The sequence below is a fragment of the Siniperca chuatsi genome, linkage group LG2 (assembly GCF_020085105.1).
Source record: "Siniperca chuatsi isolate FFG_IHB_CAS linkage group LG2, ASM2008510v1, whole genome shotgun sequence".
Classification (NCBI taxonomy): Eukaryota; Metazoa; Chordata; class Actinopteri; order Centrarchiformes; family Sinipercidae; genus Siniperca; species Siniperca chuatsi.
Window position 1 is genome coordinate 5,133,177 of NC_058043.1, and position 27,103 is coordinate 5,160,279.

Sequence of the window (27,103 nt, forward strand, 5' to 3'; positions counted from 1 at the left end):
GTAACCCCTATTTCTATTCAAGGATGGTCTTTGGTTCGGTTGAAAGCTCTGGAAAAAGGTAGTAAGTGGACCATGAGTTGCAGTAAGATTTCTTTTTGTCAAAATTGTGTTATCTTCGACATTCCTTAAACACATGTTAAACTCTTAACATTAGCTACTGTTTAACATTGTGTTCTGTTAATTTGTGAGCATAACTTATCAATTCACGAGCACAACTGAAGTAGTTAGTGTGCACAATTTAAGTAATGCAGTAGCATGAATTAGAATCAGTCATTTGTGCACACTGTGTTCATTTGAGAGCGTGGAATAGTTATTTTTGTACAATTTATTTAATCCTGAGCACAAATCAAAATTCGTGTGCACAATTGATTAATTCGAGAGCAAGAATTAAGTAACCTGTGAGCATGAATTTGTAATTTGTATGGACAATTTATTAATTTGAGAGCAGAAATCAGTCATTTGTATGCACAATCTATTAATTGAAGAGAACAAATTAACTATCACGAGTGCACAAATTAGTCATTTTTGGGCACAATTTATTAATTAGCAATTCCTGCACCCAGTTTCTTTCCATGACACCTGCTGGGCTCCATAACAACGCACTTTTATTGTTTAGGTAATGTCAATTACAAAATCTGCTGTACATACAGCCCTAAGCACATGTAGGCTACATCATCATAATAATAATAGTAGATTATAGTTTGTTTTTTCATTTATGGATAAATGCAAAACTGTAAATGGTTTATATGTCATCTTCTTGCCATTAGTTTTTATATATTTTTATATATATATATATATTCTTGTTCAAGGTCTTGTATGTTGTACAGAGCAAACATGTGATTTGGGGCTAAATAAATAAAACTGACTCGAGCTGTCATCGTCTTTGTTGTTTCCTTTAACTGCTGTTTCCCCTGGCTGTGTGCTTTGGCAGACCTGTGATGTGCCAAAAAAGCAAATGGAAATTGGAAATGAGAGACAGACACAGACAGTGTCACCGAGAGAGAGAGAGAGAGAGAGAGAGAGAGTCACTGAGAAATCCCTGGAGACAGAGAGAGAAGGGGGGCAGACAGGACCAGACAGACGTCCGTTTGCAGTTTAGACGCCGATCACTCGGCTGAAAACACGGAACCATTAAACTTGATTGCTAACGGACGGAACCGGCCATTTAAACTAGCGCTTAACTACATTTTAGCAACGTTCAAACTACATTTAACGGCTGTACCGACACTTCTACGGTACGCCGATAGATAGTAGATAGTAGATAGATAGATTCCGGAGGAAGAGGAGGAGAAACCGGAGAGAGGAGGAGGAGAGAACCGAGACAGGAGGAGGACGGACGGACCGGAGGGGAAGGAGAGGAGGCTGGAGAGAAAAGAGAAAAGGGAGGATTTTTTGGGGGGAGTTTGGTGTGGTTTTTGGTCTCCTCTCCTTCCGATCGCTTTCTCTTCTCCAGCCCTTCCCTGTCTTCCTCTTCTGGAGTATTTATGTCTATAGGCTTTAAATGTTGAACTTGATGGGTGTTTTAAACGCCACCGCCGCCAATGTCTCCTGTAACGTTACTTGTAACTGCAAGCGCTACACCTCCCTGCAGAGCATGGAAATCAGTGAGTAACTTGCATTTCATGACTTTTCATGTCTCTGATTCTCTGGCTTCTTCTTTAAACTGTGACCGTGAAGGTAACATTACACACCCGGTATTTTTTTTAACGTTATGTGCTCAGATTTAACGTTACACCTCCTAGTAGGTACAGATAGGAGATCAATTGCTTCATTTTATAGTTTGTGGAGTGCTAACAGTCACTTTGTGGCATAGGTGATGTTGGGTTGTGTTTCTGTGACATGCATCTTGTCTTTTTACCCAACAAAATGTGCTCACTCTTGTATTTTGAATCTATTTAATGTCCGTTTATGTGGGTAAGTTGAGCTTTTCAACGTTACAGCCCTTCATTTTTCATCAAGATCGCTTTCCCCGGTTAACGTTTGCAGCCTACAACGTTATAAAACTGTTACAGCTACTAACTTTGCTAGTAACAGGTTATAAATCGCTATCTTAATGAAAAGACGTGAAGTATAGCCCATTTGTCACTAATATCGCTTGATATTGAACTTGAACCGAAACCGCAAGCTTCCTATCTCTTTCCGCAGAGCCTTATATTACCCCCTGTTGTGCTTCAAATATTATTTTCAGGCTTTTTGGACAGTTTTGTTCGCTATGAAAGCTAAGTTTGACAGATAGCGGTTAGTGTGATTTTTATTTTTTTTGGTTCCTGAGCCCTCGGCGTTGTGTCTGCCTTTGATCTTGCTTGCTTCATTTGAAAAAATATGCCTTTTCGCATGGTTTTTAGCGGCAAAAAAAATACCTTAAATAGCCTTAAAGTGTGTTCAAACTACCAGGAAGTTACCGCAGAGGACACTGAAAGCGGGATATTGGAGGAAAGGGTGGGTTTGTTCGGCGGAAAAGGGGAGAGTTGGAAGTTTTGTCGCCGCTTCGTCATTCGAGCAAAGCCAGACGTCTGTCTAGCCGTCTGCCTGCGCGCGCGTGCGTGTTCACGTGTGTGGTCGTATCCGGGAAATCCCTGTGTTTGTGCGTGTGTGTGTGTGTGTATGTTTATATATGAGTGGGCTTTTATGTCTTTGTGTGTTGTTTGGTAAAGCAAGGCTCTAAACCTATCCCGGGTTCTGTTCCCACTGGGGACACCAGTGCTGGTAATGTATACAGTCATAATGCTGAAAGGTCATTTAGATGAAAGCTGTGTGTGTGTGTGTGTGTGTGTGTGTGTGTGTGTCCAGCTGAAGTCACTAGCAGGGCTGACTGCCTGACTCAGACAGCTTCAGAGCTGAAGCAGGAACGATTCAAGTGTTTGGACAAGACGGTGCATACAGTACATTTGTAAGAAAATGGTCAACACAGGCCCGGTTTAAAAGAGTCCAAGATGTTGTCTTCAGATGTCTCCTCTTGTCAGAGCAACAGCCCAAAAACACACACATATTCAGTTTACAGTCGTAGAAAACTAAGAAAACCAGCAAATAGTCACACTGGAGAATCTGGAACCAGAGAGAGAATGACTCAAAATGATTAGCTGATTATCAGAGTTGTTGCAGATTCATTTCCTGCAGTTTGACTGATTGATTAATCGACTAATCGTTGCTTGTTGAATTAAATGATTATTTTATTAATCAATTAGTCAGTCTACAGAAAAATAATCTGCAGCTACTATGATAACGGATCAATCGTTGAAGTCATTTTTCAAGCAAAAGTGCCAAACATTCTCTAGTTCCTGCTTCTCAGTGGTGAGTGTTTGCTGCTTTATTTTGTCATATGTGATAATAAACTGAATTAGGACTTAAACTTAACAATTGCTTTCATTATCAGTTAATCTGACGATTATTTTCTTGATTAGTTGATTACTCGTTTGGTCAATAAAATGCTAGAAAATAGTGAAAAATAAAACATTTTCTGACCATCACAATTTTCTAAAGCGCGACGGGACATCTTTAAATGTCTCGTTTGTCCGACCAACAGTCCAAAACGATAAAAAAAAAGATATTCAGTTTACGATCACATACGATCGAGTAAAGCAGCAAACTGAGACGCTGGAGCCGGATCGTTTGCTTGAAAAATGACTTCAAAGAATTCATTAATTATCAATTTTTTTTTGTTGATTGATTAATGGAGCAGCTCTTAACTGAAAATCTTTAGGTTTTGGAGTGATTGTCAGACAAAACAAGCATTTTTCACAATTTGACATTTTGTAGACCAAACAATGAATCAATGAATCCAGGAAATAATACAAATATTTTGAATCAAAATGTTAAAATACTCATAACGGAATGGAAGCGAACTTTGAGTCGCACAAAGCCAGACTACATTGTGCGAGTTCAGTTTACATTACATGATTCAAGAATGGAAAACATGCAGAGAGATTAATTCAGCCTTGAAAATCCCAAACCTTGTGAAAAACATTTTGTTACAGACTAAAGAAGAAGCATGATTCAGTGACTCCATGGCCTTTTTTCCACCTAGGATTTATTTAGACACGGATTTTCTTGGATGGTTCAGGAGATATTCTGACTGGCTTATTATGACTTTCCAGTTATAAATTTGGAAGCAAAGATGATTGAGAACCCAGTGAGTAATGTGTTCGCCTAATTATGTGTAGGAAGGGTTCATGTGGCTGTCATCAGTCATCTCTTTGCCATACAGCCTACTTAAAATGTTGTGTGTCCTAAGCAGATGCTTATTGAGCCTTGCCAGACCAGGTTAATTACCAGTAATATCATTACGTGATATTCTTGATATTCTTAATATATTCAGTTATGGTCTTGGTAATAGCAATTGTATCAGTGTAATAGAGTGAGTAATATTATTTGCAAGGGAAGTAATAGTTGGAGTAATAGTGGTAATTAGTAACAGAAGTAAAAGCAGTTGAAGTAGTACCAGTGTAGTAGTATTAACATCAGCAGTAGTAATGGTTCATGTAGGAGTATTAGAAGCAGTAGCAGTGCTACAATTGCAGTATCACTACTAGTATTAGCAGTAGTAATAGCAATACATTACATGGCCAAAAGTATGTGGACGTCCAAACATTACACCCATATGTGATGGTTGAACAGGTCATTCCAACGGCGTGGGAATTAATCTGCTGCTCTTAACAGCCTCCGCGCTTCTTGGTTTTGGTTTTAGTCAGATTTCCAGTTCATCCCGGAGGTGTTTGATGTGGTTGTGGTCAGGGCTCTGCGCAGGCCAGTCAAGTTCTTCCACACCAAACTGGGAAAACCACTTCTTTATTGACCTGCAAGTGGAGGCATTGTCATGTTGAAACAAGAAAGGGCCTTCACTAAACTGTTGCCACAACGTTCGAAGCACACTGTTGTCTGAAATAGTACATAGTATGCTGTGGCATTAAGATTGGATGTAAGGTTTGACCAAATGTACGTAAGTATGTCCAGCAGTAGTAATAGCAATCAGCCAGTGAAGTACAGATCATCAGATCATTGCCTGGACTTGTAACAGAAAGACAAGATAAGAGTGCAGACAGAGACACACACCACACACACACACAATTCCTCTGTCTGAGAACAGACATGATGTTTAGTCTGGAAGACAAAAGGAGGGAAACAGATAAACCAAAGGAGGAGAGAGAAGCCTACAGAGACAGTAGAGAAGGAAGGGAGTGAGAAGAATATGTCAAAACTTTAGAAAAAAGGACCAATGTGTCAGCAAACGAGAAAGAGAAACCGACAGAGAGAAGAAAATTCCAAATAAGCAAAAAGAGAGAGACATTCTGGTGAACTGAAAATTGTGTAGGAGTTGATAGAAACTAACTGATGATGCATTGGCCTTCATTTAAAAAAACAAGATTATGTTTAAGGTGTGTCAGCTGAACTGGACGTTATGCAGTGGCGTGTGATAGGAAAGATGAAAGACACAGTGGAAGAAAGTATAACAAAAGATAATCCAAGTCATACACTTGTATGAGATGTGGTGATCAAAGGACGATGTAGACATGATAGAAAAAGCAGCGTTTCCCTCAGTTTTTACTTTAGAAGGTCAGTTCACCCAAATAAAAAATAAACAAGCAGATATTTTATTATATTTTCTCCCTTACCTCTAGTAGTATCTATCCATTTTGTCCTCCTTAGACACAGCTTCAAGAGGCCGTCCTCTACAGAATGACATAAAAGTGAGATTAAAAATGTTTTTTGCCGTTTGGTTTATATTTTTTCAAAATACCAATAAGCCCTTCATAGGGTTTTATGGAGCCAAACTTCACATATTTTAAGCCACTTTAAATTAAATCAGAATCAGAATCAGCTTCATTGGCCAGGTGTGTGTACACATCCAAGGAATTAGACTCCGGTTGTCGTTGCTCTCAACGTACATACACAGAAATAGACATAAATGCAGCTGAAAACAAAGACAACAAGGTAAAGGTAAATGTGAGACCTGATTTACAACAAAAATGAAGAAACGAAGCAGGGAGAAATAAGAATTATTTGTAATGAGGACAGGCAGCTCAAATTAACCCGCTGTCCCATGCTTTAAGTAATTGAATTTAGATCAGTTCCGTCTTGTGAAGGAGCCGCAGAGACCCTGACTCACTTCAAACTATCTTCCATCTGTCTCTCCATCACTCCCGCACATCGTTCTTCATCTGGATCTGTGAAGTTGTAATTGTAGGGTAACATATACCTGTTATACCCTCTGACATATAAGAGCACACACACACACACACACACACACTTAGGCACACACATCTGTTCTTGAGTGGCAGACATTGCTAGTCAAAGCACATGACATCAGCATTACTCACAGGCTAGCCATGTGTGTGTGTGTGTGTGTGTGTGTGTGTGTGGTGAAGTCATTGCTGGTATCAGCTTGGAAGAATCATTTCCTACCAGCAGCTTGGTTTCCCTGTACATTTGTTACTACATGTCTGGCCGCCTTAACGCCAGCACCTCCACAGTCTGTCTCCATAGCCAACATAAATGTTACCCACAGCGTTTGTCTGAGTGTGTGTGTGTGTGTGTGTGTGTGTGTGTGTGTGTGTATTCAGCTGGAGGGTAGTGGCATTTATTTTGGTTATTGAATTCGAGGAAAAGAGTCAGAGTGTTCCTGAGTAGACAGGAGGTGACTGCAGGAAGGACACGCTGTGACTGGATGTCTTTTCTGATCAACACACGTTACTGTAAAGTCACAAGTTTGATCCCTGCAACAACCTGTGTAGCCATGAGCAAGTTACAGAACCCCCCTACCTGACAGTTCTTGACTTCATTGTTCTTGTGTTGTTTTTGAACAACATGTTGATATAATGTTACGGTTAGGCTTCGATAGTATTTTATCGAATCTGAATCTGCTTACCGAATACATTTCAAATCCCTTATCAAATCTATTTGGGTTCAGCTTTCAACACTGGTAACTAAGTGAAAAATAGCTACAACTTAAAGAAAAATTTGAGATTGTAGTTTTTGTTTGAGTGGGCAGAAACATTATTAACAACACACAGATACGACCTGAAAATAAGATGAGCAGCAGAAGATATTATGAAATACTTATTGGACACACTGTCCACTTACAATCATAGAGAGATCTTACACAGTGGTGTTTTTTTTTTTACCTCACTAACAATCTTTGGCTAAATAAAGACACTGGCTTACAGAGAACGCTTTAACCACACAACAGTTTCACTGTGGCCTTTTGGCAGGTGACACCGGGCATTAACGTTAATTAATTACAGCTGGTGTAACACCAGAGAAAGTCGGTGCCGGCTAAAAATGAGAAGCCTGCTTACCTGACTGTTTTGCTCAGGTACTTTATCAACCTGAACCACATCCAATGGGAACAGCGATACTGTAGTTTGAGACATGATTTCATCTGGAATTTTGGTTATTGTGATAAAGTGATTTGAATGTTGTCTCGCTTAACCAACATCAGCGCTGAACATATTTGGAATTTCCAGCTACTGTTAGTGAAGTGAACTGCTCGTGTCTTTATCTCTTTGGACATCTCACCACTTCTAGTTTATAATAAGTATGTGTACAAAAGCACCAGCTGTCAACAATATTTACTATATTTTTAGCTTGAAAAAAGTCCTTCTTACATCTGAAATCCGTCTTTTTTATTGTCGCGTGTCCTTCTGTACAAAATAATCACTCCTCACATCTTGTTCAAGCTGAAGCTCCCATCTTACACAGAGATGATGTTTACTAATCAGTGTAAAAAGCAAACAAACAGCGTTTTTATCCAATTCCACTTTTGTCGGCATGTGGTGCAAATCTACATCCTGACGTAACCTGCATGCAACTTCGTCTTTTGGTCGCTCAAACTGTAATAGCCGCACCAGAAGCGACTTTTACACCATTTAACTGAGCCGACTGTGTGTCGCTGTAGCTTAGCTGAAACAGCGTCAGCAAGGAGACACGACACTGGAAAGACAGACAAGGAGTCGACTTCATCAGTGTTTGAGAAGAAACCTCAATTCGGGCACTCGCTGTAACTGAACTGCGATGGAAGTTTGTGTTCATGCTGCTCTTTTTAACATTATTGCCAATTTATATTGGTATAACGCTTGGGATCTATTGATAGATGGATGTCAGTAATCCAAAATCATGAGATATGAGCAGTATTTGAGAGGTGACTGTGGCCTAAGGGAGAGATGTTTCAACAAATCCAGGAGAAAACTGAGAGCTCCAAAAACAAAACAAGAAAGTGAAAGAGTTAGTTTCTGTCATATTTTCAAACAGTGTTTGTCTTTTTTGTCTCTATCTTTTAGTTCTCATTGATTGGTTTTCTTTCTTTCCTTCTTTCTTTCTTTCATTCTGTCTTTTCTTCTCTCACTCAGTGAATCATGGAAATTAAATGATTGAGTCTGTTCTGGCTGACCTCCTAGACTTATTATGTAAACCTCTCTGTCTGGCTGTCTCAGTACTCTGTGTGCGAGTGAGTGTGTGTGTGTGTGTGTGTAAGCGTGCACATGTGTTAGTCTGCGTTTGTCTATTTATTTCCTGTCTGTGTATTTATATGTGTGTGTGTGTGTGTGATGTTGTGATAGTCAGTTGAGGGAGGATTTGTAAAATTATATAAAAAAATGTTGTTCTATTGTTGCCTTTTCTTGCAGTAAAGAAGAGAGGTTGATATTTGATATTCTGTGTGTTTACAGAAGCATGCGTGGATCAAACTCTGCCTTTTGTGTTTTCTTTGACTGACAGCTGGCATCGTCCCAGAACCAGAATCACTTTAATCCTCGTGTACGATAAACAGACGGTAATTTGTCTCGGAAGAAAAGATTTATCCACCGAAAGTCGACTCAGCTGCTCTTTGTTATAACACGTGACACTGGGAGCTTCCCAGTTCAGCCACAGTCTCAGTGGAGCGGTTGCTCAAGAGCACGTCAATAGTAGCTGTTGATGCAGGGAAGAGCATTTCCTGTTGTCCCTGTCCAGTTGTTTGAGTCCTGCTGACAACCTGCTGTCCTTCTGTCGATGTCACCTTCTTTCCTAGCTTCGTCCTCCTTCCTTCCTTCCTTCCTACCTTCCTTCCTCTCTTTCAGTATAGAGTTGCGAAGTGGGAGGAGCTATTTCATCAAAATTATAGACCCATTCATATTTCCCATAGACAATGTTACTCGACTCATAGCTGGAGCACTTCTACGGCGTGGATGGGCATGACATTCTCCGGGTTGAATCATCAGTACAAATGATTAATAACTGTTAGAAAATCTAATAAAAAGTCGAAGGCACAAGCCTGTGTACATAAAAACTTAACTTGTGCAGTTAACTACGACTCCCAAGGTGCATTTCAGTAAGAAACATCCAATCACAGAGCTTAAAATTCCGCTAATGCTAAGTGAAAACTAAATATTACTGAAAAGACAATGTGCAGCTTAAATCAGTGCACTTTTAAATTCTGGTTCAATTGTGGGTGAATTCAGCAACTGTGGTGCCGTGTTTTGTTCTCAAACTGCACCAACACAATGTTTTGAATTTGCTACCGCTCTGATTCCTGCCTCTGACTGTTTTTTTCTCCTTGGCGTTGGCTGCAGAGGCTCATGGGTATTTTGAACTGTCCACCACGCCAAACTGATAGAAAACACTGGGTTTTTCCGAAACTAAGTTCAAATAATTAAAAAAATTAAAAGTCCCGTGTTTCTATGTGAAGAAACAGTGAAGACATTATTAGAAGAAAAAATGCAGTATACACAGTACAGAAGTACAGTAGGGGGAAAAACACTTCCAGAACCAGCGGCCCCTCCCACACACTCTATAATTTAGTTTCTGCTGTCTTTAATTTCTTTTCACCTTCTTTTCCTCCTTTTAAGCTCCTTCCTGACCTCCTTAGTTCTTGGCTCACATCCTTCCTCAAGCGTCCTTACTTTCCGCTTTGCTTCCTTCGTGCCTTTCATTCAACCTCTCAGCTGTTCATTGTTTCTTGGTCTAGACATCAGTAACACACACACACAGAAACCAGAAAAAAGTCTTCATCACGGTCTCATCATGCATATATGTAGATGCATGCGGCTTGTGCGTCAAGGGGTCAAGGTCATCGTCGCTTTGGGGGTTGCGTGTGTTTGTGTGTGTGTGTGCTTTCTGCATATAATCTGCATACAAGACGGTGTTCAGCTGAGGCCCTTGTAGTCTGTTGGACCTATATTCTCCCATTAATTAGTCTGAAGTCAGAGCCGGCCCTATATGTCTGTCTCGCAGTGTGAATAAATCCATACAGAGACTGTCTGCGTACCAAGAGGCTGCGCTATAAATAAAGGCAATGACTGTCTGCCTGCTATATGCATAGGCTGTCATGCGACAATGTGGAAAAGATCGTCTCTTGTTTTTCATTAATTAGTTTGAGGCAGAAAAAAACCCTGTATGGCTGTCTGGTCTTCTAAATACTTCAATTGTAGTCTGTTTAAGTAGTTCAAAACAACTGTGTCTTGTCCTTCATTAATTAGTCTGGCCCAGCGGAAGCTGGCGTAGGATTGTCTCGTTTCTAAATGTTCACATTCGCGTCTGATTGCATGTAAAGGAAAAAAGTGTGTTTTGGCTTTTGTTAATTAGTCTACTCTGTAAGTGCTAAGTGTCACCTGCTAATGTGGAATAGATCGTGGATGTAATGTTGGCATTAAAAAAAGGAGGTAGGCGAATAATCATGAATCAAAATGAATCAGAAACTAATTTGATATCGTTTAAATCATTTTTTCAAACAAAAATATCAAACATTGCCTACTTTCAGCTTCTCGGTTGTAAAGATTTGCTGTTCCTTTTGTCATTTTGGGTTTTCGGACAAAACAAGAAGTTTGAAGAGATCGACTTGATTTTTGATTTTTTTCATAAACATTTGAATCAGTTAATCAAGAAAATAATTAATTGATAATGAAAATAATCATTAGTTGCAATTTTAATAATTTGAATAGCTCAGTTTACATGTTGCTTTCAGTCGTCAGTCTATAACCTGGAGAAGGTTTTTGCCTTATCTGTGTGTGTCCACACTGAATTAAAAAAAGCACCTTTTTTTTATATATATTTTCAGTAATTATATGACTGATTAGTCTTCAGTTAACACTGTCATCAGTAATATGGGAAAAAAATGTTTGTTTGAATGCTGAAAGTGTCTGAGCACATTATACATCTTCTAGCAACCGCAATTTTATCTGCTTCTCTGAGACTAAAGTGTCCTTTTCTTTTGAGTTGCTTGTGTTACTGTTGGAGCTGAAGGTAAATATAGTCACTTGTTTATAGTTTGTTAAAAAGAGTGACAATTAACTAGTCTGAGCCAGGGTAAACTGCCATTTGGTTTTCTAAAACGTCAGCCGATGACATGGTCTACACGGTGTTTCATTATTTAGCCAGAGCCATAAGCTTGGGTTTCTTTCATTTCTCTGTTCCACAAGACGCCGCTCCATTGTAATCTGTTTGTACTGTAAGAATTAAAAAGTGTCTGTTTAATTAGTGAACCAGGATTAGGTCACTGCAGTCAGAGATATGGAAAAGAAAATGTTTTAGTTTTTCATGAATGAATCCAAACCAGAATGTGCTGCTTTACAGTTTTGGAGTATGACACTGAAAACAAACCCTCTTTCATAAAATAGTCTGAACCAAAATGAAACCCTTACTGTCTCTTTGGAGCGGATCTTTGTTGTTTAAAAGTAGCTGGACGGACGATGCCTGAAAAGAAAGAATTATTGAAGTAGTTAATCTTTACACTGCAGAGTTAACATTTAAGAGTTCCTGCAGTTGGGAGTTATTTTGCTGTTGGTGACTCTCTTTAGCTGCTTGAAGGACCATCTGTTGTTATTTTTCATTTTTCAAATGATTTGAATGTTTTAATTTGAAAGTAGAAGGTGATTTTAGGCGATATGGAAAGAAATGTAGCCTTTAAACAAACACATATGTTTTAATATTATATTTCTGCGCTGGCCTGATAAAGACATGTTTAAATAAGAAACAATTCTAACTCTCTAATCAGACCTACATGAGTGATTCAGTCTGCACACATATGTATAGCATATAATTGCCATTACAGATTCAGATATTCAGATGTATGTATGCAAATGCTTGTTGTGTTGATGGGGGATTTTTTGCATATGAAACCAACGTTGCTCAGCATCTGCAGGGAGAGGGGGTGAAGTGAGGCAGTCTGGGTGTCTGGGAGGGCAAAGGTCAAGGGTCAGGCCAGGAGGAGGCAGGGAGGGGGAGGGGTGAAAGGTTCATTGTCACAACAGTGGGGGCTGGTTTTGGAAGTACGTGTGTGTATTTGTATTTAGTCATATTTTGCTACAGTTTACTTCTCATTGCTTTTCGATGTTGATTACGTTGAGCTAATTATCTCATTGTTTGTGTAAGCCTCTTAAAACACCCCTTCAAGTTATCAAAACGTGACCCTGCACGTTTTAAACTTCATGACGTCACTGAATTTATTGACTGCATTGATTAGTTCAGTTTCATTTGCTTGTTTTATAGAGTGCAGATATATTTTGATGCCTTTGATGAGGTGTTACTGATTGATTTGTCGCTTCAAAGTCGTCAGGCATTTCCTGCTGCCAGTAAATGTTTAATACAGCAACTGAGCTGAGTGACAGCTTGAGAGCTGATTGGCTGTACTATCATCAATATATATTTGTCATCTGATATATAATATCAGATGACAAAGTCTCAGATGGTGCATTGGACAGGCTCCAAATATGCTAAATATGCACGTTGAGTTTACATTTTGATAGCTCCGGGTATTGTTTGAAATTTCAGTGCCAATTCTTTTTTGATCCTTTAGTTTAGATAGAACGTTGCTTAAATACAATATTGTCTAAAGTTAGAGAAGGTTCCTGATGTACATCAGAAAATATCTGATCAAATAATTACTAAACAAGCCTAATAATCTGACCATCCAATGCTAACGTTGATGCTTGATACTTTTTACATACTCAGTGTCATTTCAAGGGTAACACTTTACTTTAACACCCCCATTTAGCATTTATAGCCAACATATGAACATTTAGTATTTGTTTTTTAAATTTTTTTTATGAATGTATTTGTCAACAACAACTCAAGTGGAGTCTGGTATGTAAACAGATAATGAATGACAATGTCGTAAAACGCAGTTGCAATAATATAAAAAATGTCTTCATAGGAGAGTTTATAATTATTGACAAATACAAAATGTCCTTACAACTACATTTAATTATAGCGTGTTATAAACACTATAAGTAACGTGTTACATGTTGAAGTTCAGTACCTTTTCCTACATTTTAATGCTGTGCTCCCACAATCGCAGAAGGTCAGAAAAGGTCGCAGAAAATATGATTTTCACTGAATGTGCAGATGATGTGGAGTCACAAGAGTAATGCTGACATGTTCCTGACATGGTGATATACACATTTTGTTCTTTTAGTATCATATACATGTGCCTTACATCATGGCGTGTCACAAAGACACTAAAGCTGAGACGTCAGCTGGTCTGGTCCTGACTGCTAGACTAGGTCTAGACAGTAGACACTTCAGTCTGCAAACCACACGCACACACTCTCAACCCCCTCACACACGTGACATAGATGTTCATGACTGTGGGCTTGACCCCTACACACGCACGCACACACACACACACACACACACCCAGACAGACACACACACAGACGTGTAGGGAGGACTGTGTCTGCCTCACTTTGCCCTCTGGCCCATAGGAAACAGCTGGGACCACGTAATTTGCATCCACAAACACACACACACACACACACACACACACACACAGACGACACTCGGACCCCGCCTCTCTGTTTATATTACTAAAAATTATCATTATACATTCAACTATTCAAACACACAGCCACAGTGCACAAGCAGTTCTTATTATAAGCACCCAGCCCGACGCAAACCAAGCTCCACCTCAATGACAACAACCCCCATCCTCTCTGACTATCACAAACACACACACAAACACACACACACACACACACACAGAGGCTAGACCTCAGTGTGTCTAGACAGAGAAGCAGGTTAGAAAAGCACACAGACACAGTAGTCAACTTTATTTGCACACTAATTATGCGATTTTAATGGTTTTAGGGCAAAAAGGTGAGTAATAAAAGATACATTCAAAATAACATTTTATCACAATAATGCTGTGTATTCAAGTAGCCTAATCATAGTTCTGATTATTCACATTTTTTCAGCTATGGCCAAGATTACATCCACACTAAGCTGGCTAAATCTGGAAAAAAAAAAATATTTTTCTCTCCATTTTGGCCTTTTGTCCACACTAAGCTGATGTTTTTCAAACCCCAAAACTGAGCTTTTAGTCTTCAGAGGACATAAATCTGAACGTACATACATACATACATACATTTTAGTGTTGACAGGGAAAACTGAGCTTTTGGAAAACGATAATGTAAGCCTGCTCTTGATGGAATATCTCTGTGTTTTGGATTGTTGGTTGGACAAAACAAGCAATTTGAAGACTTCACCTAGGAACTGGAAATTTGTGAGGGGCAGTTTTCACTATTTCCTGCCATTTTATAGACAAAATGATCAATTAATCTTAACAAAAACCTGTCACATATGTACTTGACATCTGCAGACTGTAATCTTAAGGAATGTAGTGAATGTTTCTGCACATGTTTTGTGGTGATGTGGTAATGTCTTGATAAAATCTTGGTGGAGGCCAAAACAGAACTAAAATGAGAATGAATATTGCACTAGGGCTCATCAGGTGGACACAAACACAACTCAAAATGAATGATAATGTTGCTCTATGTCTGTTGGATGTGTAAAAAGGCAACTGCTTGCTAACACATTCGCCATGAGAAATTTACAAGGTGATAATATGTCAGTGTTGTGTTTGGACCTTGTTCTGCTGCCCTCAAGTGATCGAAAAAACATTAATAGTTGGAACTTACAGCATCTGTGGCGTCTGAGCCAGGCAAATGTATTTACTTAACCTAAACATACCCGTTTTGACTCCATTAAAGTTGCTGCAGTGACGTTGAATGTGCAGTCCAAGTAAGAATGGGAGCCTGATGATGGGAAGGCGCGACTCTCTCTTAAGGCCAAAAATAGAAAATTTAAAAGCACAAAACATGACGTTTAAGTCTTGCAACCTTGATCAGATTCATCAAAGTTTGTACTTCATCATTTTTCTAGCCTTAAGAGTGTCGCCCCGTTATCACATCAGACTCCACCTCACCCATATGTTGCTTTGTGCTCCGTGTCTTGGTCCAGTTCAACCACAAGGCCTTAGAAAGAGAAACGCTTCTCTTTTTAGAGTCTGTAGAAGAGGGAAGATGTGGACGAAAAGATTCTATTTAGAAAGTTTGAGGAACTTCTTAAAAAGTCGTTTTTCTGCCTTCTACGGACGGGCCAGGAAGGATAGGGTCTTGTTGCAGGAAGTAAAGTGAGAGCCAACAAGTTTCTTGAAAAAAGCTCCCATCACACCTGAGTTGACAGATTCTTGGCAACATCAGAAACACAATCTCTGCTCTCATTGTGTCCAACAACCTCCCACACCTCGTTCGGTAGAGAGAGGGTAGGCCTTGCCAGCTGGCACACACACACATGTATATACATATATATACAGTATATATATATGAGGCCCATATTGTTTTGTGCTCCATAGGCACAGAGCCAGTTTCCCATCTTGTTTGCCATCCATCCATCCATTAAGCCTTCATTACTCAACAACAGATCCACTCATGGTAAACATTTCTGACACTGATGCTGCAGAGAAATGTTGACAACATCAGTCACTGTCAGCAGTGAAGCGGAAATGTTCTCTGCTCCCTTTCACACAGAGACTGAATAAGAAACAGAATGTCCAGGTGTGTTTTAGGTTTTTTGCCAGATGTCACATGTGATAAACGTTGACTTGAGAATTTTTCCCGACCAGCAGAAATTCTGTTTTTAAATGTTTTCACTTTTTGCTTTGCTTCACTACGCCTCCCTCGCTCAGTCTTTCCTTTTTTAAACTTTCCTTGCTATGCTTCGTTTGAATGGCTTTGTCACAGTGATCTTGTTTGGGTTTCTGCAGAGATTTGTTTTGTCTAAAGAAGACGTTATTTCTCTCTCTCTCTCTCTCTCTCTCTCTCTCTCTCTCTCTCTCACACACACACACACACACACACACACACATTAACAGACACAAAAGCGAGGGCGAGTTGATTCATGCGGAGGATCATCATTTGAGCAGAGTCTTTGAGGAAGAAAAGATCTTTTCAAAGCCAGGTGTTTCTACTGTTCCTGCTGTTGACCACCTCTGGTGAGGCAGGTGAAGCTTCAGTGTCTTGCTCAACGGCTACTGAATGGTGAAACAGAGGGAGCATTAAAGCAATTATTTCAATATTGATACAATTCTGTGTGCTGAAGAAAAAGTGGAGGTAAAGAACTGCAGCATTATTATTATGACACCTTAGACTTAGATATTATTGTTGTCAATTACAGTGGTTTTCGACTTTTTTGGCTTGCGACCCTTTAAAATGTCCTCTCGTGACACCTCATCACACATTATGGCCACAGTGTGGACATGAATTATGAGCAGTTCAAGCATTTTTTTGTTTCATTTGAAAGATTTTCAGAGCTGAAGAGGTGGAACTATATAAGATTTCACCAGAACAAAAAAACAGAGAAAAGTTGTAAAAAAAAAAAAACATAATCTTGTGTTACAGAAATGTAATTTCTTTCAGTCTTATCTTTTTATTCATCTCATGACTCCACAGATTTATCTTGAGACCCCCTGGAGGGTACCGACCCCCAGGTTGGGAATCACTGGTCTATTATGAAATGACACGACATTTGTCTGCTAAAGAGTCTCAGAATGAATTTCAAGTAACTGAAATAAACCTAAAATTAAATGACGATGACAAAACAGCACATTGATAACAATATTTCATAATGCCATTAAGCATTAATTGATTTTTTTTTGTCACTTGTTGTTATGGTGTTAACAAACAGTTGCGTATTTACACAACCAGCAGACACAGATTAACATTATCATTCCAGTTGTGTTTGTGTCCATCAGATAAATGTAAGTCCAACATCACTATACTTTTAGCTCTGGTTTGGTCTCCACCAACTTTTGAGAAAAAAATCTGACTCTTTAGCTGCCTGATGTTCAGGTGGTAAAAAAAGCTAAAAAGCTCCGTAGAGCTGCGGAGTGGGTTCATCACTACGAGCGACCCCTTTCACATTACATGTAGTCATTTGATTCATTGTTAAAGTATTGATTAGTAGAGCTTTCAATGAGGCTGGGTCGATGCTAGCTCAGGGAAAACTGCTTGTTGAATCACGCGACACACACACACACGCAGTTTGAACACACACATTATCGATGTCCGTGTAGACATTAGCATTATTCATAATGCTGACCTGTTTTCCACACACATTTACGTAAACTGTAGCCACAACTAGATGTGCTTTCAATTCATTACCATTGTTTATTAATGTGGAATTGATTTTCCCAGACACACACACACACACACACACACACACATAAACACACACACAGGGTCAGACATTCAGACATTGTTGTGTCTAGCCAGTGTGTGTGTGTGTGTGTGTGTGTGTGTGTAAGGACCGGCTGAGCTGGTTTTGGTTTGGCAGCAAAACACTGTTTGGACACGGACAGCATGCCTGGCTCTCACACACACACACACACACACACACACACACACACACACACACGTACCCATATCCCCCTCCTTTGCAGGCTTGATCTCATACTCTCTCACACAACTGCATTCACTTTATCTAACACACACGTGCACCTGCACTTTCAGCATAACAGGTTTGTCCTTGAATATTTTATAGACTCAGTTTTTGCCACATCAATGCTCCTGATTGTCACTGAAACACCCTTAATGCTCTCATGAAGAAGATAAAAGGCAAACTCTGTGCAGGTCCTCACCGCTAAAAAAACATTGTCTCCGGCTCTTAGAAAATGACTTCTGGTGTGTTATTAAAACACATTCTGGCTTGTTGTTAAAGTTATGAGTCAGCTAAAGACCTTCAACCACCAACTGAGTTTTGGGAAGATGGTATTAAGATATTGGTTTCATTTCAGGAAGCAAAGTTTTGCAGAAATGGATTTATGACACAATGTAAATGTAGTTTGCTTTGTTGTTGCAGCTTTTAAATATTTTAAAATAGTTTAGCTGAAACGGGGTCAGATGCGACACAGTGAATTTCTTACCGACCTAAAGTTACTCATTTCAATTTTCATTATAAAGTCTAAATGCCATATAATTAAACTGGTAATAGGTACAACAACCAATGGCATCTAACCAGACGTTCAATCAACCAATCAGCCCAAAGTCCACAAGTCCAGAATCTTTAACCTGACAAACAAAAACAGTAAACTAAGTCAGCACATGAAAGGAAAGTAGAGCTGAAACAATAAAGCGATTAATCGATTAGTCAAGCAACTATTATGATAATCAATTAATCGCCAAAAGTAATGTTTCAAGAAAAACAGCTCCAGCGTCTGAGATGGGAGAATGTGCTACTTTTCAATTATAGGAAACTCTTTGGGTCTTGGACTGTTGATCGGACACAACGAGACGTGATGACGTCAGCTTGAGCTCTAGAACATTTCTAGAAATGCTTTCTGATGTTTTATAGACCAAATGATTAGTTGATAATTCAGGAAATAGTCAGCAGATTAATCAATGATGAAAATAATCCTTTCCAAAGGAAATGTCATGTACTGTCCTGATGTAGCCTGTTAGAAAATACTGAAATGTATCTTTATCAAGATAAATGTAAATTTAGATTTAGACGCCTTGGCTCATGGGCACTTTGGCAGTGTTTGGCACTGCAGACAGCAGGGATTGACTTTCTGTTACTAACCTGCTGCACTGTGAATGTGTGCATGTGTGTACATATACACGCACTGCAGACTGTTAATGATTACTATTATGTCTAGTATCACATTGGATCAGAGCCATTATACACACACACACACACACACACGTACGCAGGCACCCACACACAGCCCTCTGCATGTGACCTGCGACTCTGTCTGACTTCCCTCTCTCTTTCACATTCAAATGAACAGTGTGCGTTTGTGTACGAAGGTCTGACTGTGCGGTGTGTGTGTTTGTGTGTTTGTGTATGTAGGACTGTGTGTGCGGGGGTGCAAGACGACAGGGGTAGTCTAGCTCCTTCTGGCTAGAATTCTAATGAGCATCACGCACACACACACACACACACACACACACACACACACACACACACACAAAGAGAGAGCCAGACAGGCAGCTGATAATGAGGTTTGATTTTCATATGTTTCAGACAGAATGCACTGCAGGTCAGCTAGTAAACAGAGGAGCAGTGCGCGTGTGTGTGCTTGTGTGTGCTTGTGTGTGTGATTTCTGGTCTTCATCTTGTTGGACTTTACATACTCTCACTCTTTCCGTTGTTAACATTAATGACCACGTGTGTCCATTACGGCACTAGGTGTGCCATTTGCTTTTGTCTGTGTTTTGTCTCTGTTTAACTGATGTTTCCAATGTCAGCACAGCCAGACTTCTATTTAATTCATTAATTCATTTTATTTATTTTTTTAAAGCCAGCCAGACTGCTGTTTGTGGTTACATTAAAAACCAGAAATAACGCAAACATTCAAACTCTTAGACCATTTAAAACACAACACTCTCTGGGTATTTAATGAGTCACTCTGTTCTGACTGATTGTGGGCAGCACCAGAAGCTCTGACTGCATTATGCATTTTATATTACTTTATATAATTTTACATTATTTTCTATTTTATTTTTGGAGAAGTACATTTTAAGATGTTGAATTGCCATAGTCATGTTCTTAAAGGAAGTGAAATGATGTAAGCAGAAACAAAAGATGAGAAAGTTAGAACATAAACAAAGAGTGATTGAATTTTTGCTAAATACTTGCACCAGCCATCAGGCAGATGTTGTGTCATTTGTCTTAAGTCTACATTATTTTTATGTCCCTAGTGCTGGAATGGAAATTATAGCTTGGGTTATTACTGTCCACACGCTGGAGATATTTTCTGTTTATTTTAGCTTCAAACCAACCACAGTCCACCTCAGCAAATAAATAAATAAAGAAATACATCAAGGAGAAACCCTGGAAAATATAACTACAAATATAAATATATTTTTGCTTCTTTGAAATTCTGTTTCATAATGTTACATTATTCTGATGAGTTAGCATAGCAAGGTAGGAAGTGCTAATAAAGTAGCATTCTTCAAAGTAATGTAAATACAACTCAATAAAATGACTTTAGAGCTAACTATCAAGCCAAGTGATGTATGCAACAGTTCTTCAAGCATCTGGCTCTTAAATGAAAGTTGCAGCTTTAAAGCTTTAAATGGCTCTAATCAGCTGCTAATCCATGTTGCTCATGAAAACAATTAATCACAGATGTGTGATTGGATGCAGAAAACTCAAAACTGTTCACGGTTACAGGATGTTCATTATTATACCACTCAGCTCTACCCAGTAGTGGAAAATGAATCCTCTATAATGTATAAGCCACTGTAATTGACATTTTCCCAAACACAGCTTTGTAAGGTGGCGTTCATATTTGATACACAGTACAAAAGGCATTTTTTTAGCCACGATAGCAACATGGCTCTAGGGATGCCAATGTCGGCCTGTCAGCCGGTCCACCACTTTGGTCCAGACTGAAATATCTCAACAACTATTGGATGGATTTCCATTTTATTTTATACAGATATTCAAGGTCCCAAGAGGAGGAATCCTATTGACTTTGGTGATCCTCTGACTTTTCCTCTAGTGCCACCATGAGGTTAACATTTGTAGTTCAGAGTGAAAATCTAATCTTGTTTATTATATGCACAGATGTGATATGATAATGGGTAGCTTGTAATGTATATGCACATGTTTGGACACAGTTCAGTTATCAGTTTTTTTTACTGATATCGTGAACAACTACAGATGCACCTTTGCTCAGGAAGTAGCCTAGTTGAGTTTGTCAGTCTGTAGCTAATTAGCTTCCTAAAATGCTGATATGATTATAATACCAGCCTCATGGAAATTAAGATCTTAAACATTTGAAAAGCATGTTATAAAAGTCATATTCATTTCTCTCATTGATTGTGTGAGCAGCAACTTGTATCAGAGTCTGAGACCTACTCACTGATAGCGTTAGCATAGCTAGTGTTTCAGATGGGACGCTCAGTTTAACATGGGAGTTCCCTGGATTAGCGCACTAAATTAGGCTAATGCTCCACTCGCCTCCCCTCTACTCGGATCTACTCTATCTATTCTACCCTGTCCTACTCCAGTATCTACTCCTCTACTCTGTTCCTGTTACCGCTATTACTTCAATCACGCTTTACACAAATCTACTATACTCTCCAGCACTTTATTTTACTCTGCTTTTCTTCACTGTTCATCTTTGATTTACTTTGTTTGTCTCTGATGTGTTCTCTACCATTGTTCAGTTTTCTCTTCCTCTTCTCCTCTCTACTCCACTTGTTTATGTTTTGCTGTACTGTATTTAGTCTAGTCCTATTCTAATCTCTGTATACTGACTATTTAACTTGGCCAGTTACTTGCAGAAAGCCTGAGAAATGAGGGAAAATAACACCCTTTTTAGGATACAAATCAGAGTTTAAGAAAAGACTGCTTTTGACAATATGGGATTTGTATATGATATGCAAATCGCAATGATTAAGTATTTACACATGCCAGGTATTTTTATTCACTTCAAAAAATGACATTTCCATCTAGTTGTTTTATCTATAAGTAGTTTCTCAGTTCGTTTTCCAGACAGTTTACAGTATCACGATATACTGTATTTCAGTATCACGATATAATATAACATTTAGTGATTCTCCCACTCCTGCTGCACTGTGTCTGTCCAGTTCAAGTAAACATGACAGTGTGTCGTCCCAAACGCGACATGTTGAAAATTAAGTTTCCCTTTTCAGAGCGAAGAAAGAAAGAAAGAAAGATGAGAATCAGAAAGGAGACAGAAAGATGAGAAGGGATGATAATTGACCCCCTTAACCGCACACACACACACACACACATACACACCAACACAAAAATACATGCCTCCCTCTCTTGTTTTCCCACCAGCAGTGGGAGTTTTGTGGACCAAAGTTCCCACACTTGTTGGCTGCACCATGACTGTGGCTTTCAAAGTCAATGGAGTGTGTGTGTGTGTGTTTGTGTGTGTGTGTGTGTTTGCTTGTGTGTGTTTGTGCGTGTGCCCCCCATTCCACCCCCTATTGCCTTTCTCATGGAAATTGGCAAGCAAGCAAATTGTGTGCACCTATGACCTATAACTCTGTCTCTCTCTCACACACACACACACACACACACACACACACACACACACACACACACACACAGCTGTCTGTGCTATTTCTGACTACCCAGACTGTCGAGTCATCCGAGGACTGAGAAAGGAAGGGGGGAGGGAGGAATAAGCAAGCTTCTCTCTCTTCCTGCCCTTTTCTCCCTCCCGTTCTCCCTTTCTTCCCTTTTCGTCATTGATTTTTTTATTCTTTCTCCTTCCTTGTCTTCTTCTTTCCCCTTCTCTGGTCGTTGATCCTATCTAAACGTTATTTTTTTTTCCTCCTGCCTGTATCCTGTATCATTTCCTTCCCTTTATTTCTTCTTCTTTTCTCGTTCCTTCTCTCATGTTTTATGTCCTTCCATAGACGCAGGAAGTAAGGGTGCTGAGTGGGCTGCAGCACCCCCTAAAATCAGGCATAATAAAGACCATCAGTTAATAAAAAAGTTTAAACTTGTGTTTTTCCCCTTTTTTACTGGGATACAAAGGTGTAGTACACCGGTATTTGTGGGGGGATCTGTTAATTATCAATATGTATAGCCTATTTATAATACTTCCTGCAACGTGATGCGACTTGCAGCAGGTCTTTCTATGGCTCGCGAACACATTGAGCTGGTTTGGAGAGTTTAGACTTTTTCAAGTGAATCAAAGTAACCAAAGACATCAGGGCACTGATCATCCTGTCAGACAGACCATCACAGAGAGTTCAATCCAGGCAGCTACAGAGTAATTGAGTTAACGGTAATTACTGCTGCTGTACTGTGATACTGTACAATACGTAATGTGATTTGGATACAGCTCTTGGTTATACAGTAAAATACATCTGGTAAGTAAAGGTTGCTCTAAAATTTTGGAGGTTTGGCAGATTTTTCATTTAATATTTTTCAAACATCATCTAACCGTCACACCACGGAAAGAGAGAGAGAGAGAGAAAGAGGGAGTGTGCGAATATGAACAGAAGTGGAGACACGAAACAAAAACTTTCTTTTATCATCTCGCCCAGTGTAACTCCCTGTGATTCTCAGGTATCAGTGAAGTCTGTGAACTACACTGACTAGAGTCTTTGCTAACAATGTCTAAAGCTTTGTTCAGACTGCAGGCAAATCAGATTTGTTTCTCAAATCAGCTCTTTAAGACAGACTGTCCGCACTGTTATTTGCAAGTGATCAGATCGGATTTGTGTGTTCGGACATCACCAACCTAAGTGCATGGGTTGCTGTGGTAACGATGTAGGCGTCAGTAACTACGTACGCTGGTGAAGCGGCTTTCCAGTGCGGAGGCATGCGAAATGGAGATCCATCATCTCGCCCTCCAAACAATTGCGCTGTCAAGTCGCAGTGCAGAACTCCTCTGTAGCAGCACGGATTCTGCTCAGCTGCTCTGATGCACTGGATTTGACGTCATCATTGTGTGTCGCGTCGCGAGTGACGCAAAAGACACTTTGAAATCCGAAGTTGAGAGGCAAAAGCGTCGACGTCGAGACGCATCTGTGGAAATCGCATTTCAAACCACCTCCAAATGTGGCTTGGATCCGATTTGCAAAAATCACATTTCGTGTGGTTTTTTTGCTGTCCAGACTTTCTAAAATCAATCTGGATATGCCTAAAAATGGATTTGGGCTGGCAGTCTGAACAAGGCCAAACAGTCTGACAGCTGTCTCATATGAATGGGTCCAGTGTTGGTTGAATGCGCATCTGTGTCTGCGTATACGCTTGTTTCCTGTATGAAATGGCCGTATCCTCACTGCGCTGCATAAACTACTGTATGATGAACTGGTCATAGGCCACATCTTTCGCCCACATGCACGTCCTGTCTCACTCCCTCATCATGTTCTTGCAGGTTTCAGGCTTACTTGCTGTGGCTGCTTAGACATACAGTATGTTGGTGTTCAAGTTTGCTGTCTGTTGTTGTGTAAAACGTTCTAAAATTGGTGTAAAATGTTGTTAATAACTATTAGATATAAATGATCCTTGCCATTCAAAATAATGCAGAAACCATGACTCTACTGCACCCTATATCCTCCTTTCATTTCCTTCTTTTCCTCCCTTACTTCTTTCCATTGTTTCCTCCACTGCATCCTTTCTTCCCACCATGTATTCTTCCTCCCTGTCTTTCTGTATCCCTTCCTCTCTCCTACCCTCATATCATCCTCTTTTTCACCCCTCCCTCCGTCCTCCTGAAACCCCCCCCCCCGTCTGTCTGCTCTCTCTGAGCCATCTGACTCGGCAACGACCGCCTGTGACCTTTAGCTGAATGCAGGAGGAGGAGGAGGAGGCAGATAGACAGAGAGCAGGCAGCGGATGACAAATGAGCTAATTGCTTTAGATTAACCATGGAGTGTCTGCCTGCCTGCCAGGCTTACAGCCTCCTCCTGTCTAGACAACACCCCAGAGGGAGGGAAAAGATCAACAGTCTCTCATGCAACATGACCAAGAAGTGAAAGTGTTTTAATGGCTTTTTTGTTGTTTTCTCCTAAATTGCACAAGGCAAGTTGAGGAGATGAGGTCAGTGATCTGCTGACAGCAGAAGCATGTACATTAAAGGGGCACTGCAGCGATGTATTATTGTACTTCCATAAAGTGGGGCGACTCACAAGAGACAGATTTGAAAAAGAACAGTCAAAATCGATGCATATCCTGACTTTTAGTTCCTATCAAGCTCGAAAAACTCTAGATCCTACATTTGCCATAATGCAACCTTTAATTGTTTTCCTCCATTAGACCTTTCAATCCTGCCAATCATCCACGTCTTTCAAACTCCACACCTCCATTTTTATAACACATAGGCTTTCTTTTATATATTGTAGTCTCCAAGCCGCAGCTGAGCTGTAAAACTGTTGGAGTGCCCCTTTAACTTGGCCGGTCAGTAAATACTCAGTCAGTCAGTACATAACAACCAGAGAGGAAAAGATTTAAAGTTGATGAGTCAGCTCTCTCAGGATGGTGCAATGGACACACATCAGTCCTGACTTTTGATTGGTCTCTCAGCTTTTCCTGCCAGTGACCAAACCAACAGCAGAATGTAACGTGATTAAAGGAGGAACGTCCACAGTGTCTCAGTTATCAGAAAACAAACAAGTCGTTTTGTCGAAATTTGAAACAAATTGGAAAATTGTCGCCACAAAGACGAGTCAGTTGAAGACAGACATCAGGAGCAGAATATCAACAAACAGTATAATTTTGAAAGACATGGATGCTTTGAAAGGGTGGTCGCTACCACAGAGGTCATGTCCTCTGCATATCTTTTCTTAGCACCAGTTTACATGATAGACATAATAATAATAATAAATACAAATGTATTAATAAATACAACAATTTAACATTTTTTTTATTCATTCCTAGCTCTTTGAAAACAGCTTTTAGACCATCATGTAGAGAACCTCTGGAACATAAATCTGTTTTTAAATTAATAACACATTTGCGGCGGCGGGGGGGGGGGATTATACTCAACTTCCATCCTTTTGAATATTATCTGGGGGTGAGGGACTGCATTGACTTATAACCTCACTATTTCTGGATGCAGCCATAAAAAATCCTAAAAATTGTTAATTTAGTTTGTGAGAGAAGCTTAAGAAGGCTATGCATTCAGTATTTTAACAATCTGTACGCATTTATGATGTAAAAATGTGACAGAAATCAAATACAGTAAACCCTGAGTGCTGCTTGGCTCAGTGTTAAAGAAACGTTATTGCATATCTTCACTGAGGCATGTTTTGGCCTTAAGGATGTTTTTTCACCGGTGCATCTGCACAACACATTTACTTTAAAATGATTTTGTCATGCCAAAAAAGCTTCTGAAATTGAAAGGAAGTGAAATAGGGATAAAGAATAAGTAGAGGGAGATAGAGAAGGGAGGGAGGAAAAAAGAGGTGGAATGGCTGAGTAAGAGAAAGAAAAGAAAGTACATTTACGTTTCTTTTTATGTGTATTTTAAATATGCACAAAACAAACCTGAGTTGAAAATGTGGAATGTGGAAAAATTGGTGTATCGATATCATTAGGTAATTTTGTTACACCTTCTTTTGGAAATTCACTTACAATGTGCAGAACATCTGGATGGAAACATAACATGAGAAAATCATTTTCCTGTTAGTATGCAGAGTGGAAGGGGTGAGGTAAGGGAGGGATTTACAGACAGCAGGAAATGAAAGAGAAGGAAGAAGCAATAGAGAGAAAAGGGAGAGAAATAAGAGAGGACAAGAAAGAGGAGGGAGGAGGTCTGTGGACTGACCCGCTGACCTCCCCATTTGGGAGCTGACAAGTTTTTACTGCAGGCTGGCAGACACACACACACACACACACAGTCAGCAAGTATTTTCTGTGAATTATGACTCGTCAAATCAGAGAAGCTGAATGGAAACAGCACATTTTTATTACATTTCCTCAATACTGCAACAAACCTGTCGCACTCTGTCATTAATGATCCAATAACTAATAAATTAATAATTAAAGAAAGTGTAAAAACATATATGCCTCTTAAACTGGATGGAAAATGTAATAAAAGAGGTTCATTTTGTAACTTAGAATGAAATATCATCTTAATGCAGACTGAAGTGGAATAGACATTTTTCACAGCAGACGTTTTGACTTGTTAAACACGAGTGTAATTAATAACATTAGTGATTGCAGTCTCTGAGCCATCAGTAATGTTATCAGTTCCACCTGTGCTTTCGTTCTATGACAAAATATCTGCCGTGAAAAACGTTTCAATGTTTTAATCCAATTAATCTGGAAACAATGAAGAAATAAGGCTATCAATTTTCAGGTTACAAAATCTACTAAGAAAGCAAAACCACATGTTAAGTGCAGGATGGACAGGGACAAA

At 39.5% G+C, this 27,103-nt stretch overlaps 1 protein-coding gene across 1 annotated transcript in view; it reads left to right on the plus strand.

Moving 5' to 3' along the window:
- Positions 1-1,039: 1,039 nt before the first annotated feature.
- Positions 1,040-27,103, plus strand: part of pmepa1 (prostate transmembrane protein, androgen induced 1) — a 43,624-nt gene continuing 17,560 nt past the window's right edge. Inside the window, exon 1 of the mRNA XM_044170152.1 lies at positions 1,040-1,604. Within this exon, the coding sequence (XP_044026087.1) occupies positions 1,502-1,604 (103 nt within the window). The 5' untranslated portion in view covers positions 1,040-1,501. The remainder of the gene's footprint in view (positions 1,605-27,103) is intronic.